Below are 16,655 nucleotides of genomic sequence, written 5' to 3'. Positions count from 1 at the left end.
ATACCTAACCTGCAACTCAAACAGGCTCCCTACTCCAGCTGGAGAGTTCTCACACAAATCAGCACACACACACACTCACGCTTTTCCCATCATTCATTTGACTCCCTGTCAGCAGCCAACAACAGCAGCAGTAACATCTCTGCTGTGTCTCTGCTCCAGAGGGAGCGGGTGCGAAAGCCTTACCTCGACTCCCCTGCAGATCCTTTGCAAGCTGGGGTGAACATCTCGCAGCCTGTGGATGGTGCAGCATTAGCAGGAGACCAGCATCCAGAGCAGGAGAGGTTGAGTGTATGTGTGTGAGAGAGAAGGAGGGTAGAGGGAGAGAGGGTAGGTGGAGAGGGAGAGCATATAGGGGGAGGGTACAGCGATAAGCGCAGGGTAGGACAGAATTATGAGATGAGAGACAGTAAGAAAATGTGTGTGTCTGTGTGTGTCTGTGTAAGAATGGGAGATGGTGTTACCATGGAGAGGGCTACGCCTAAACTCCTTTAAAGCCTTTTAAGACCAAGGGAGCAAAAGAAGGCTGAGAGAGAAAGACAGCGTGAAAAAATAGCAAATTTCTTTTGGCAAAGACAGACAAGACAGACTAAAAGATCAAAGGAGATATTCAGTGGAAAAGGATATTAATAAGGAGGGAGAGGGAGGGAGGGGCGAGGGCACTGACGAGTTCAAAGACCAGGACCCCGGGCAAGATGAGCTCTCCACTTATCAGTACCAACAGTAGCATCATGCCAGCCTTGACACAGGTCACATACACAGTCCAACTTTGTTATCTGAAATCAAATAAAGAAATTTGAAAATGTAATTGTGGTCTTGACATGAGAGTAAAGCAGTAAAGTGTTAACAGAAACAACGCTTAATATTTTACCTGAAGAAATCATCATCATAAAACCCACACAACACCCTAAAAATGTAGGCTACTGCCTTTGGATAATCTTCACAGATTACTCTATTCATGGTTCAGGAATGAAAAATTGCTCTGTTGTTTCAGCTATATGTCTGTCCAGACCTCAGAATTGCATCTCCGCTTTTTGCAGATGATGTGGTTCAGTTGTCTTCATCACACCATAACCTCCAGCATGGGGATGGCTTGCAACCGAGTGAGAAATGGTCGAGATGAGAGTCAACACCTCCAAGTTTGAGGCTGTGGTTTTGTGATGGAAAATGGTGGATTGCCCTCTCTTGGTAGGGTGTGAGTTACTGCACAAAGCGAGAGAGTTCAAGTATCTCAAGGTCTTGTTCTTGAGTCAGGGTAGAATGGAGCGTGAGATGGATTGGCGGCTTGGCGCAGCATCTGCAGTGATGTGGGCGCTGTGCTGGACCGTCATGGTGGAGAGAGAGCTGAGCTGGAAGGCAAAGCGGTCAATTTACTGGTCCATCTACATCCCAACCCTCACCTATGGTCATGAGCTCTGGGTAGTGACTGAAAGAATGAGATCGCAGATACAAGCGGCCAAAACGAGTTTCCTATGTGGGGTGGCTGGGCTCAGCCTTAGAGATAGGGTATGAAGCTCAGACATCAGGAGGGAACTCGGGGTAGAGCTGAGGCTCCTTTGCGTTGAAAGGGGTCAGTTGAGGTGGTTCAGGCATCTGATCAGGATGCCTGGGCATCTGATCTGGGCATGTCCCACTGGTAGGAGGCCCTGGGGCAGACCCAAAACACACTGGAGGGATTAAATATCTCATCTGGCCTGGGAACACCTTGGGGTCCCCCAGGAGGAGCTGGAGAGTGTTGCTGGAGAGAGGGACGTCTGGAATTCTTTGCTCGGCCTGCTGCTCCTGCAACCCAGCTTCAGATAAGCGGTTGAAAATGGATGGATGGATGTCTTTCTATCTGCTGTTAATATTTATAGTATATTGAAATCAATAAAATGAAATAATTTACAATGTTATACATTAAAACATGAAGTTTTTGTGGCTTATTTTAACCACACCAAATTAGACGTAGTCGATGTTTGGAGCCATCCACCACCCCTCCTACTTGCCCTACTCGGACTATCGCCGCCTTGTCCTGCGATGTTTCCCCCTGATGCCGCCAGGCGCTGTTATACTATAACAGCAACCGGCCGCATATCATGTTGATGTTAAAGGATGCCTTTTTTCGTTGGTTTCTGACGCAACAAGTCACTGCCCAGTGAGAGTGAGACCGGGTTCAAGCCACAAATATTTTCACTATCCATAAACATGTCTTTTTATATTTGTGTTGTGTACAAAGATACAGCGTGATTTGCAAATGTGTGTAACTTACTCTGTACACATGTACCTTAATTCAAAGTATTAATTTTAATTTATACGTTTTGCCACAGCAAATACACATGAAGTCATATTTGCACATTTGTGGATCACTTCCTGTAAGTTTGTGGATCAGGTGACATTTGTGACTTCCTCTTTGTGTATTTGCATAATTTTGTCCAATTCCTTAGATACATAGGCTACATACAACACAGGGGCAGTTACATATAACTTAAACACAAGAATCGAACAACAATGGCGGAAATAATATTACAGCAACCACATATAAACATGAAACAAAAGAGGAGTCAAACTGAAAATCAGACAAGGATATACAAAAACCAAGGTAAAAGCAAAGTAAAGAAAAAGAGACACAAAGGAGCAAGGCAAGAAACATTAGAAAAGCAAGGATCAAGAAATAGACGTGTAAAGTTTAACAGCCTCATGGTTCTTTTTTTCCATAATTTTCAGCTAAAGTTATTGGCAAAATTACACAAGAACACAATGAATGAGGGAAACCTTTTTGACCAATCCCTACTGCAGCGTGATCCGTAAAAAACATTATCTGTGTGAGGTGCAGTTACTTGTCACATCAGCAGGTGGCGACATTCCCTCCCATGAGATAACTGCACTAAGTAGGCTAAAACAAAGAGCCTATCTGGCATTAGTATCATTAAAAATAACAACAACTTGACGCAGGGACAGAAGTCAGCCGCTGTTGCTTCTAAGTATGAGCACATATGTCTTTTTATGTTAAGAATTTGAAATAAAAATAAATCATTCATAAGGATAATATTATCTCGATGCTAATTTTCAGTAGCGCGTTAAAGGTAATTCCCATTATTTATTAGCACCGAGCTAACAGACTAATTTGACACAGGGTTGCAGTGGTGGAAGAGGTACTCAGATCTTTTACTCAGGTAAAAGTACAAGAGAAACAAAAAGTAATAGTACCCATCATACAGAACGGTCCATTTCAGATCAAATAAAACTGATGCATTAATGTGTTCATCTCTTTACTGTTGAGGCTGGTAAATGTGGGGCTTTTTTTGCAGGTAGCAGTCAAGTCTTGTGTTTATCCCTCATAATTTATTTGTTCATGATATATATATATTTATTAGTCTGAATCTGCAGTTTGGTAAGGAGGTAATTAAATGCATTTACTCTCACGTACTGTACCTATAAGTATAATTTTGATGTATTTGTACTAGAGTATTTCCATATTCTGCTACTCTTCTACTCCATTACATCTGAGAAGGAAATATTTTACTTTTCACTACCCTACATTTATTTGATACATTTAAATACTAGTTAAATTGCAGACTCAGAAAAATATATAATATACTGTATAAATGTCAAACTGTGTATAGCTCATTTTAAACTAGCTGAATCAACTGCATTCGTGTTAATATTACACTTTATTTAGATGTAACTTCAAGCAATGGCGGCTTTTTGCAGCCATTTTGCCATTTTTTTGTAGTCCTTGTCACCAAGTGGGAGACAGAGACATTATCGCTGCCAGAAATTCCTGATTCCACCAACTAGGAATCACAACTCAAAGGCTGATGTGAACAATTTTTAGTCTTGTTTAGATTAAAATTAGAAATGACCAAACCATATTTGGACCAAATAGTCAGCACCTTTCGGCTTTGTCGAGCAGTATGACTGTTTGAATGAATAGACCCTGCTCTCTCACAGGAGTGCGCTAAAAGGTTTCACAGTAAAGGTCAGATGTTGATTTTGATATTTGACACACATTTCAACTCCCAGAGAAACAGGCGCTTCTGACACACACATACGCACAATGACCAACACACACCACGGGTTCATAGGTGTCTGTTATTCAATAAAGTAGATCCCTATTGAAGTACAAAGGCTATCAGATCAATCAATCACACACTCACACACACACAGTATGTGACTGGTGTGCTGCTCAGAGGCCACGGTGCTCCATTGATGGCCTATAAAGAGAAAAGACACAGCGGCCACTCTAAACTATTTGTTATTGATCTGGTTTCCTGCCTGTGGCTCTAACAACACACATGGACACGCAGCAGTCTTACAGAGAGAAACACGGGGAGGGAAGTAAAGATGGCAGGTTTAATGAAATCTTTCCCCCTTAATGCATTGACCGAAGCAGACACAACTGAGCCCACAGGTGCATCCTCATACAAAGCCTCTTTCTCTGTGTAGAAAAGAAGAAGAACATATACTTTATTAACCCCCGAGGGGAAATTCAGTTTTTTTTCACTCTGTTGTCATGTACACACAGACCTGAAATACACAGCCATCTACAAACAGGACCTGTACATGCATTAAATGGAGAGATGTTAGACCGAGGGGGCGCCCCGAGCAGTAGCCCCCCCCCACCACACACACACCATCAGATCACAACACCCTCCTTTCATTTGTGTTTGTTTTGAGGATGTGTCTTCTTTTCCTCTAATCTCCAGGCAGTTTAGTGCTCGGGGATCCTTTGTCAATTCTAATTGGTCCTGCTGGTTGGGGTTGCCTTGGAAACCAGTTTAGAAAGTGTTGGTTGGAGGTCTGCCAAAGGTTCAGCTAAGATTGGCTGTAATGGGCTACTGTAACTGACACTGTATCACTGATGCAAATAGAGACACGCTAACGCTATGAATAGTGAAGCCGCTTGCTATTTATAGCCTTCTACAGACGTCAGAAATATGCCATCTTAAGTAAACTTTGAATACAGCTCTCGTGAATCGTACGTGCAACATGTTGCACTGGGTCAAACCCTTTTCAATACGGAGCACAAAACCTCACTTTGAGGATGACCAACATCCAAAACATCAATAGCTTGTATCGTTAAGAGGAGGATTTATATGATCTAAATTAGAGGAGTCGGGGTTGACGTTGGTTTGTAACAGTGGGTATCACTGTTGCATGTTGTCTGCCATAGTAACAAGTCCCCCACAGGACTAAATCTGTCTCTGTGAGCTCCAGTAACACGCGACATGTCTGAGCCTTTGTCAGGGTGTCAGCTGATGGCACACACCTAATGCTCAATGCAAACCAGAGCTTATGGGTCCTATTATAGCAGTAGGAATTCAATTCAACCTTCTCTGTAAACAACCTAGCCCTGAACCTGATATTTCCTTTTCTGATTTTCCTCATCCATCTAAAAACATTTTATCAAACACTTTGGCCTGTTACATTCTCTTATGACTGTCCTTTATTTCCTATGAAGCTCCTGAGATGCAGCTAAAGGAAAACCAAAGTGATGCAGTAGTGTACTTCCCCATAAGACAAGGGACTCGTGAGAGACAAAATTAAAAAAGAATGATCAAAATCAATGCAGCAGATGTCTAAATATCATGGGTCAACTGAAAAGCATGCATAATGCAATTCATCTAGCATCTTTATTAGTGTCTTGTGGTGATGTGCAGGTCAGGTTTTTTTTTTTAAAAAAAGTACCCAAGGGTATATTGGCAGAAATGGAATTTAGGCTAATATGATAATTTTGTTTTCTTTAGTGTATAATCACCTGAAAATAAGAATCATGGTGTTTTTGTTTGAGCTGTGAGAATGAGCTCATGAGCTGGTCCTCATCTACAGAGAAAACCATGTTGCACAGCCATGTTTCTACAGTAGCCCAGAATGGACAAACCAAGCACTGGCTCTAGATTGGGCCATTCCTCTTTTTGTGTCAACCACCGTAGTCGGCAGCCCCTTTGAAAGAAGAGTGCTGGAAAACACTGATTTCTAAATGTGAAACTGGTTTATTTAGTATTTTTACTGCTGGAGTCTATCCTAGCTGATACTGGTCGAGAGGCAGGGTACACCATGGACAGGTCGCCAGACTATCACAGGGCTGACACAATAGGCCCATTTCCACCGCAGGAACTTCGGGGTAATTTTACGGGGCCGGGGCCATTGGTGCGTGTCTGCACCGCAGGAACCACCCCCGAAGGACAGAGTTCCGGAACTTTTACAGGGGCTAAACAAGTCCCTGCCTCGGGGTAGGTACTCAGAACGGCCCTGAAAGACTCCTGGCTGGGGCTTGGGGATTACTTGGTGCTGATTGGATATACTCAAGGAGGGATGTGACGACAACAGAAAGCAACAAAATAGCCGGCATTTTTAAAACTCAGCAGACGAGGGTTAGCTCGTTCATATAGCTTCCGCCGCCATCTAAAAAAAACTCACTAAATGGCCTGTGAAAAAAATATTTTTTCCAGCGGATATCTTAGTTACAACATGATTGAGCTAGCAAAGCAGTTTTGTGTTGATATGTGTGGTATTTATTAAGTTATGGGAAATCACGATGTCTAGAAAGCATCAGCTAACAGCAGCAGCAAAGCTAACATCAGGACGTCATCTTTTAAAAGCCTCCCGTTGTCGGATACGACATGAAACTACTCCAGTTAGCTCAATCATGTTGTAACTAAGACATCCGCTGGAAAAAATATTTTCTTCACGGGCCATTTAGTGAGTTATTACAGACACCGCTATCGGCTAACGGTGTTCCTGCCCCCCAAATAGTACCAGGAACTTCTTCAGTGGAAACGGGCCTAGAGAGACAGACAACCATTCACACTCACATTCACACCTACGGCCAATTTAGAGTCACCAGTTAACCTGCATGTCTTTGGACTGTGGGAGGAAGCCAGAGAAAACCCATGCTGACACGGGGAGGACATGCAAACTCCACACAGGGTTCGGGCCCCTCACCCTGGGTTCGAACCAGGAACCCTCTTGCTGTGAGGTGACAATACTTACTGCACCACCGTGCCACCATAATCCATGGTTAAATGAGCGCACAGCTGATAGGTACAGTGGTTTGAGAGACACTTGCTGTTAGGGCACAGTGTTAGGTCGAAATATTCTCCGAGGGAAATATTTTTACTGAAGAGATACAAATAAATAACTCAGAGTGCTACTCTGTCACCAACACACCCAAAAACTGCAAAGTTTTCTAACAAGCTTACTGGAACTGCCCAATCTGTCCCCCAGGAGTCATGGGCAGGGGACTGACCCACATATCACAAGTAGTCTCCCACATCGTTCAAAGCTTTTAAAGGAGGCTTTCTTTTTTTAAGATTCTTTTGGGGGGTTTGCCTTTATTTGACAAGGCGGATGTGGGTTGGACTTGAGCCTGTGGCTTCTGCGGCAAGGAGGCCTGCTCTGCCAGGTGTGCCAAGTTACTTTATCAGAATTTATATTATGCTGGTTTATCTGTATTACTGTTTTCACATCCTACTTCTCATGACCAGTAAAACTTCTTTGTTGTGTATTACTTCCATTATTATCATTATTATTTTTATTATTTCACACACACCTTAGATGCATACTTAGCTGATCACAAATTTATAAATACAGTAGACTTTGTTGATTTGGCTATTTTTCCTTTCAACAACAGTTACTGAGATGCTGCCAGAATAGTTTTAATACCTCACTGACACCAGTCTGCCAGCTCACGATTCAACGGGATATATATTTTTGTTTAATATTCATCATATCTGTTCCAGAAATGCACAGCATATTCCTTTAAAGTATGATTTTGCAGAACTCTGATGTGAAAGTTAGCCAGCAGTGACAGTGCTAGTTGCTGCTCTAGACTCTGTGGTGTTGACCTTCTGTTGGCAGGAACAGACTTCAGCAGGCTGACGACAGGCTGTGATACCACAGAGAGACCACTGCCCACTCCTCCAACGACGAAAAGTAACATACATCATTTATAAAGAATTATTCCATCAGCCATATACAGTGTTTGCTTTCAAAGTTTGTATTAAAAAATACATTTGGAAGATATTCACCTGATTTGTCGACATTGTTGAAACGTCATATTGGCTCCAGATAATCTGTGGATTTTGTTCCCCATCACTTCCGTTGAAAGCACATTAGGAAAGGATTTTTTAACGTCTAGCATGAGCATGAGGAATGATTACTACAAGCAAAAACTCTTTCAGTGTTCACATGGGCACATGACTTGCTTTAATTTTTTTTTAAATTAGGTGATGCGGGTACAAAACAAGTGAAAGACATGACAGTGACAACACTATGTGGGAGACAAGACAGGTGTAAAGTAACAATTAACACAAAGGACAAACACAGGCATATAGGTATAATGTATGCTGATGGTGTGGGAAATGAGTAAGAACAAGGGGAGAGAGGAAGTCATGGGTGCAAATAGATTTAGCAAACTTGAATGAGGAAAAACGGAGACAGAGAAATAAATGAAATCAATGAATAAAAAGTCACCCCCAGACCATGGAGAGGGGGCTGACTGATGGAGGCCACCACCTGCTACTCCTTTACCAATATAGAACAACCCCCAGACCCAAAGGGAGGGAGTCTGTTTGTGAGGTTGGAGGTGTGTGTATGCATTAATCAAAAAAATTGTCCTTTTTTAAGACAGAGTTGAAAACTTGTGTCTTTTAATGTCTTGGTCATAATTATGTAGGTGACAGGAGCATGTGTCGAGGCAGTATAGGACAAAGGTCTACTGTGTAAGAGCCGGAGGCTGACATTAAAGGTCACGGAGCCACTAAAAGAGTTTTCTTTTCATTTAAGATACTGGAGGAACCAGTCTACTAAGTTGTATCTTAAATTTGTATTTGCAGTAAATAATAAACCATGCATTAGTTGACCAATTCTAAACAATGTGTTTAAAATAATAATTAATAAATGCAAGAATCACACACACTTTTCTCTAAACTCTTGTCAACACACATTTATGATGGCAGTTGATATAAAATCTGAATAAAATCTGCTACCATGTTTCTGTTCTCATCTTTTCACCTTCAAGAAAAGCTGAATTGCAAAACATTTTTATTAAACAAAAGTAGCCTTAACTTTTTGCCCATGAAACAAACATTTATATATCAAATTATGATTTTACACAATTAATGCAGCATTAAATGTAGTGTAAACACATGTAAGAGGCTGTGTATCAGTGTGAAACATACTATATCAGAGTGGACCGCAGAGCTGTATCAAATGAACTTGTTTGCTGTTCCTGTGTACCAGCGAGGCCAAGGATGGTCTGTCTGCAGGCGGCACAGTATGAACTCAGAGGCTGGCCCTGTGAAAAGCATGACTAAAACAATCCCCATAACCTGTGACCACTGGTGCATGAAATCTGAAGACTCAAAAAAGAAAATAAAAATAGTAAATGATGAAAAAAAATAAATCAGGTACAGGGGTGCTGTGATATGCTGACTCTGTTGTAGAAAGGCACGTCTCTCATGTGTCTAAATACTGGCTGACTGAAGTCAAGCTGAGGGTTCATCTGAGGCCTCAGTGCTCAAAGACTTTTCTGTTTTCTGTTACCTTTTATTACATCAAATAATTATCCATGTCTTGCACTGCAATTTTTATTCTAGTTTTCTTTTTACCCATCATATTCTGTTTTTGTTTTCAATTCTCTTGCTATTTAATCTGTTTTTAATTTTTTTTTTTTTTTGAAAGGTCATTTTATAGTGAGTTTCTTTGCACTTTGTCTTGATGATTTTGATGTTGTATGTAAAGCACTTTGAATTGCCCTGTTGCTGAAATGTGCTATAAAAATAATTCGTCTTGCCTTACTTCCTGCTGTTAATTTTGTTGATCACAAGCACTATAAAGGGACCTCATAAGCTGTGACAGAAAAACTACAGAAAGGAAGTGGCCAAAGAAAACGTGGCGTTGAGGTGTGATTGAAATCATACACACATAGACCTCTAGATGGTAGTGAAAGACCAGGTGATGGTCTCATAGTGGTCTGTGTGACATGAAAAAAGAAAGGAGGCAGCAACAACGGATGGTCAATGAAAAAGCTGCATAGCTGACATACAGATTTTCTCTATATGAGGTACATACAGTACACAGCAAAACTATATTTTTGTCATATGGTATGAGCAAGGCCAGCCCAAGCCTCCATGGGGCCCTAAGCAAAATTTGATTTTGGGGCCCTATATTACTGCCAATAATACCGATTATTGATCATTCACACACCTACTATAACTTATCTCATTCTACACTTGTAAAACTAGATGTGAGAACTTTTTGAACTTTTTGTTGTAGTTAGATTGTAATCCACAGTGATTAAGGCCATGGAAGCAGACAACAGATTTGCAAACTTGCTGAAAAATCTTTCAGTTAATATTTGGCAAAGTCAGCAACTCCCCCTACTGGCCACACAGAGAATCAATACATAAAAACTCAAAGAGCAGCCCGGCATGTTTTATCCATCTATGGTCTTTAATCTGAAATGGTAGCAAATTCAGCTACAAGAGCAGCCTGGGGTTGATTTACACTTAGTATTCAAAGTGATATAGTACTAAGTGGGATACCGAATGTCATCTAGGCCAACTAAAAGTAACAAAATAAACCAATCATTTACTGTAAACACAATCTGCTTTATTATTTCTTTGTTTTAAATAAACTGCAACAGCAAATGTACAGAAACAGACAGTATAAAATAAAATTAAAAAAAATATCAAACAAATACTTAAATAATGATGTAAATGAACAGAGGCACCTGAAACAAGGTAACAAAAATGGTTTATAAATAAAATATAGAGTTGAGTAATTAGGTCTGAAAACTATGTAAAAATGTGCAAAAGCTTTGGTAAAGATGGGGAGAAAAAAATTCTAAAGTAAGCCAGCTCCGCTTTACTTTTTCCCCCATTTACTAAGTGTCTGTATGTATAATGATAGTGGAAGCTTTGGCCATCGTGTCTTTTCGGGAATGTGAATGTGTCCTTTTTAGGCAGTGGCCCTCTTAATACCTGATCAGTCCTTTCTGAGTCTGACAGGAAAGAGGGCCACTCAGCTGGGTCCACTGGCAGAGCTGCTGATCCCTGCTGCAAACTGGACGTTGCTGAAGAAGTGGATGAAACATCAACCTCGATGACCAAATATGAAGGACCTATAGGGAAATTAAATTAACTTTTCTGGACAAAATTATTCATCTCAGAATGTTCTGCAGTACACTGAACAATTTCAAAGGCTGTTTTGTTGTTAACTTACCAGGTGGAGCTGAGGTTGCAGAAGACACAGAGGGGACAGTGGGCACAGTGGATGGAGCAGAGGATGGAGGTGGACCTTCACTTACACTTGAAAATTATGCTGCTTATTTTCTAAATAAAATAGTACTGCTATAGCTTGTAATAAGAAAACAACCTGCCAGTGGAACAACTGAAAATTGCTTGAGAAGTTTTGAAATAATATGCATTTGTCTAAAAACATGTCCCTTTTCATACGATTATATCTTACATTAAAAATTATTCATCTCAAAATGTTCTGCAGTACACTGAGCAATTACAAAGGCTGTTTTGTTGTTAACTTACCAGGTAGAGCTGAGGTTGCAGCAGACACAGAGGGGACAGTGGATGGGGCAGAGGATGGAGATGGACCTAAGATGAAAACCAACAGAACAACAAAAGCTAGTCATGTTAGATGTCATATTACACTTGAAAATTATGCTGTTTATTTTCTAAGTAAATAAGCAGTAAAATATAGAGAAATAAAATTAATATTTTTGGACAAAATTATTCATCACAGAATGTTCTGCAGTACACTGAGCAATTACAAAGGCTGTTTTGTTGTTGAGGTTGCAGCAGACACAGAGGAGTCAGTGCCCACTGACTCCTCTGTGTCTGGATGGAGCAGAGAATGGAGATGGACCTAAGATGAAAAACATGTCCCTTGTCATATGATTATATCTTATACTAGTATATCTTATGAGATAATTTGACTAGAAATTAAATATATATGGTGACAGTTTTTCCCTCACCAGATTCATTAGCCTTGGCTGAGCCTGAGGAGGTGGACTGCTCCTGGGCTGAGTCAGTGCCTCCTCCAAAATACTTTTAACAGTGCTCCTGGGGAAGTTTCATATAACTTATGAGCATAATAGGGAGTTGATGTAAAAGGAATATGTTTATTTACTCACATAAATTACTATGCTCTGCAGCAAACAATTGCAAACAACATATCTCAAACTATAAGTTAACTAAGTTAATTCATTAATGCTATTATAGGCTAAAGTAGTTGGAACAACATATCAACAATTAGGGACTTTCCTAATTTGAGAAAACTTTTCAAAATCTCCGTGACACCAAACGTGACATTACAAAGACATGCAAACATACCTTTATCTTGTTTTTTCTCCTCTTCCTCTTTCTTCCTTTTTCGCGGGTGGCTCGTTCCGCCCAATGAGAGGCTGATCTATGCAGCGAACTTCCGCCCACTCAGACTAATGGAGCTCTGACATTGAGAGCAGAGAGGCAGTAGGAAACTACACTCTGTTAACATAATATTTTCTTTTTGTACAAGAACGTAGATTTGATAATATGTGAATCATCATGACTCACACATAGAAAAAAAATTAATTACTTTTTTCTTATTTTCTTTTTTTAAGTTAATTGCTCTTGGGGGCCCCCTAGTGGTCACAGGGCCCTAAGCAGGTGCTTAGTTCGGTGATGCCTTGGGCGGCTCTGACCTAATAACAGTTAAATCCCATTCTTTTCTGACTTCATTTGGCGTTTCCCCTTATTGATATGTTTATTGGTCTTTTGAATCAGAACAAATTTGGTTTTATCATTGTAAAAGTAAATAAAGTAAATTTAAACTTGAATGTAAATTTGTGTCTGAAACAACTGAAAAATTAAAATTGGAGCTTTGAACAAAATGAGCATTATTGCCTTCATTTTAGACTTGACACCTGCTCCATTCTTTGTGCATTGAAAAGTGTGTGACACCAGGTTCACATACACTGTAAACCAACACTGAATTACACATCACACCTCGAGCTGTCAGCATGCATGTCTGGCCACATGATACCAAGTTTAAGAACTGCCTGCTTCAACTGTGATCCCTTTATGCTTCTGTGTCGGTGGTAGCTGTGACCAGAGGCATTATTTTTTCGGTTGTCCGACTGTCCCAGTCTCGTGAATACAATATCTCAAGAACACCTCGAGGAAATTTACTCATATTTGACACAAACATCCACTTGGATTCCAAGATGAACTGATAAGAGTTTTTGGTAGTCAAAGGTCACCGTGACCTCAAAAAACATGATAATGACAAAATTTCACACAAATGTCTAATAGGACAAATTGATGAAGTAATGATATACCTATATCCAAAAGGTCAAAGGTTAACTTCACTGTGACATCATAGTGCTCTGCAAAACACCTTTCCACCCATTACTCAGCATCATAACTCAGTAACAGAAGAGGAGACATTTGGTCAGGTACTGAAAAAAACCACAGTGAGGCATCATTTCATAACTATGGTCCAGCTCACTCCCTAGGTTTGATGTCTGTCTTAAAGGGGTGAATGCCTGTTCCTGCCATAAAACTCATGACGCTCTCCTTTAATAATCCACAAACTCTCTAATTTACATCAAGGTTGTTGTTTTTTTAGGTTAACTGTGTTTTTCTCTTTTTCTTGCAGTGCTGACTGCTGTTTTGCATCAGGGTTTTTTTTGTTTTGTTTTTTTTCAATGTATTGAACTTTTGTGATAGTTTGTAAAATGTTATATTAACAATGGAGGAAACAGTGCAATCTCCCACCTGCACATTTTAATGTGTCTTTGTCTTTGCTTTTAGGTTGAACCGAAAAAAGGTTGGGGCCTTGTCCAAGCCAGGGCCCTCGCTTCCCGAGCATACACTCCCATTGCACGACTGAGTGTTTGCTGTGTTTTCACTTTGCAATTTATTCCTACTTTTGTGTGTGTGTGTAACCTCACTCCCCTTGTTTTGCTTTGGCTTGAGTGGGTCTTCCCCTAAAACTTTTCCCGGCTTTATAGACGGCAACCCTCCCCTCTGACTAGTTGTTATTATTATTATTATTTAATTATACTAGTCCATAACCATTGGTAGCTTTGTCACCTTCTACCTATGCCAATCCTCAATGCCTATGTGCAGTTTCACATAGATTGACCACGTCAGTGAGTAGAAAAACGTGGGACAGACAGAATGACTGACTGACAGTTTCCGTGATTATGTACAGCATACCATACAACGACTTAGTCATACCAAAAATTAGAAGGAAAAAAAAAACATTGGTCCACAGGGGGAGCCACGGCGATCGGTCACATTTTAGCCATTTTTAAGCATTTTTAAGCATTATTCTGTTGTTATAGCGCCACCCAGTTGCCAATTAGAGTTAAATTTCTCCAGTCACCTTGAGGCGTCCTGTTCTACATATCTACCAAGTTTAGTAAATATCAATATGGCGCTTAGGCCTAGATAAGAAATTAGCTCTCTAGCGCCCCCATTTTGATTGATTGGGTCAATAATGGAGGGGTCCCCTCAGATTATGTGTGGTCATATGCCTACAAAGTTGCATGGTGATCGGTGAAACCCTTGAGATGTTATACACCTTTATGTGATGAGCCACGCCCTCCGCAATATTCATTGCCTTATAGAAGCTCAGTTTTAGTAAGTTTTCCAACTTTTGCCAAGAGGGAACTTTAGATATTGGTCCCTACATTATGTTCACCAAGTTTCATGCAGATTGGTCAGACTTCCTAGGAAGAGATCGATTTTAAGTGTTTTTCAAAAAATTCAAAAATTGCGGAAAATCTATATAACCGGAAGTTATGGGTTCTTGAGGCAGATTTGTTCCTCATGAGGAGAGGCATCTCTGTGCAAAGTTTCATGCCTCTATGACATATGGGGCATGAGATATGCCCATTCAAAGTTTGCAATTTCAATCGGTTGCGATAGCGCCCCCCTTTGGCCAACTGATGTAATATTGCTTTATTCGCATCCTCCCATGACCCTCTACCACTGTGCCAAATATCACATGGATTGACCAAGTCAGTGAGGAGGAAAAACGTAGAACAGAGACACAGAGTTGTCGTCATTATATCGTAAGATTATAATTTTATATATATATGTATATATGTATATGTATATATATATATATACAGTACAGGCCAAAAGTTTGGACACACCTTCTCATTCAATGCGTTTTCTTTATTTTCATGACTATTTACATTGTAGATTCTCACTGAAGGCATCAAAACTATGAATGAACACGTGGAGTTATGTACTTAACAAAAAAAGGTGAAATAACTGAAAACATGTTTTATATTCTAGTTTCTTCAAAATAGCCACCCTTTGCTCTGATTACTGCTTTGCACACTCTTGGCATTCTCTTGATGAGCTTCAAGAGGTAGTCACCTGAAATGGTTTCCACTTCACAGGTGTGCCTTATCAGGGTTAATTAGTGGAATTTCTTGCTTTATCAGTGGGGTTGGGACCATCAGTTGTGTTGTGCAGAAGTCAGGTTAATACACAGCCGACAGCCCTATTGGACAACTGTTAAAATTAATATTATGGCAAGAACCAATCAGCTAACTAAAGAAAAACGAGTGGCCATCATTACTTTAAGAAATGAAGGTCAGTCAGTCCCGAAAATTGCAAAAACTTTAAATGTGTCCCCAAGTGGAGTCACAAAAACCATCAAGCGCTACAATGAAACTGGCACACATGAGGACCGACCCAGGAAAGGAAGACCAAGAATCACCTCTGCTTCTGAGGATAAGTTCATCCGAGTCACCAGCCTCAGAAATGGCAAGTTAACAGCAGCTCAGATCAGAGACCAGATGAATGACCAGATAGCAGCAGACCCATCTCTAGAACAACTGTTAAGAGGAGACTGCGCGAATCAGGCCTTCATGGTCAAATAGCTGCTAGGAAACCACTGCTAAGGAGAGGCAACAAGCAGAAGAGATTTGTTTGTGCCAAGAAACACAAGGAATGGACATTAGACCAGTGGAAATCTGTGCTTTGGTCTGATGAGTCCAAATTTGAGATCTTTGGTTCCAACCGCCGTGTCTTTGTGAGACGCAGAAAAGGTGAACGGATGGATTCCACATGCCTGGTTCCCACTGTGAAGCATGGAGGAGGAGGTGTGATGGTGTGGGGGTGTTTTGCTGGTGACACTGTTGGGGATTTATTCAAAATTGAAGGCACACTGAACCAACATGGCTACCACAGCATCCTGCAGCGACATGCCATCCCATCCAGTTTGCGTTTAGTTGGACGATCATTTATTTTTCAACAGGACAATGACCCCAAACACACCTCCAGGCTGTGTAAGGGCTATTTGACCAAGAAGGAGAGTGATGGAGTGCTGCGGCAGATGACCTGGCCTCCACAGTCACCGGACCTGAACCCAATCGAGATGGTTTGGGGTGAGCTGGACCGCAGAGTGAAGGCAAAGGGGCCAACAAGTGCTAAACACCTCTGGGAACTCCTTCAAGACTGTTGGAAAACCATTTCAGGTGACTACCTCTTGAAGCTCATCGAGAGAATGCCAAGAGTGTGCAAAGCAGTAATCAGAGCAAAGGGTGGCTATTTTGAAGGAACTAGAATATAAAACATGTTTTCAGTTATTTCACCTTTTTTTGTTGAGTACATAACTCCACATGTGTTCATTCATAGTTTTGATGCCTTCAGTGA

At 40.7% G+C, this 16,655-nt stretch overlaps 1 protein-coding gene across 2 annotated transcripts in view; it reads right to left on the bottom strand.

Moving 5' to 3' along the window:
• The window catches only part of rap1gap2a (RAP1 GTPase activating protein 2a), a 123,758-nt gene extending 123,458 nt beyond the window's left edge, over positions 1 to 300 (bottom strand). The window contains exon 1 of one of the 2 annotated variants that reach the window (XM_078167283.1): positions 184 to 300. In XM_078167283.1, coding sequence (XP_078023409.1) covers positions 184 to 224 — 41 coding nt within the window. In that variant the 5' untranslated portion in view covers positions 225 to 300. The remainder of the gene's footprint in view (positions 1 to 183) is intronic. The other variant, XM_033630679.2, reaches the window with a different exon arrangement.
• Positions 301 to 16,655: the final 16,355 nt, after the last annotated feature.

This window comes from Epinephelus lanceolatus, chromosome 4 (genome assembly GCF_041903045.1).
Source record: "Epinephelus lanceolatus isolate andai-2023 chromosome 4, ASM4190304v1, whole genome shotgun sequence".
Taxonomy (NCBI): Eukaryota; Metazoa; Chordata; class Actinopteri; order Perciformes; family Serranidae; genus Epinephelus; species Epinephelus lanceolatus.
The sequence above is the reverse complement of the archived record's forward strand: the minus strand, read 5'-3'. Positions and strand labels throughout refer to the sequence as shown.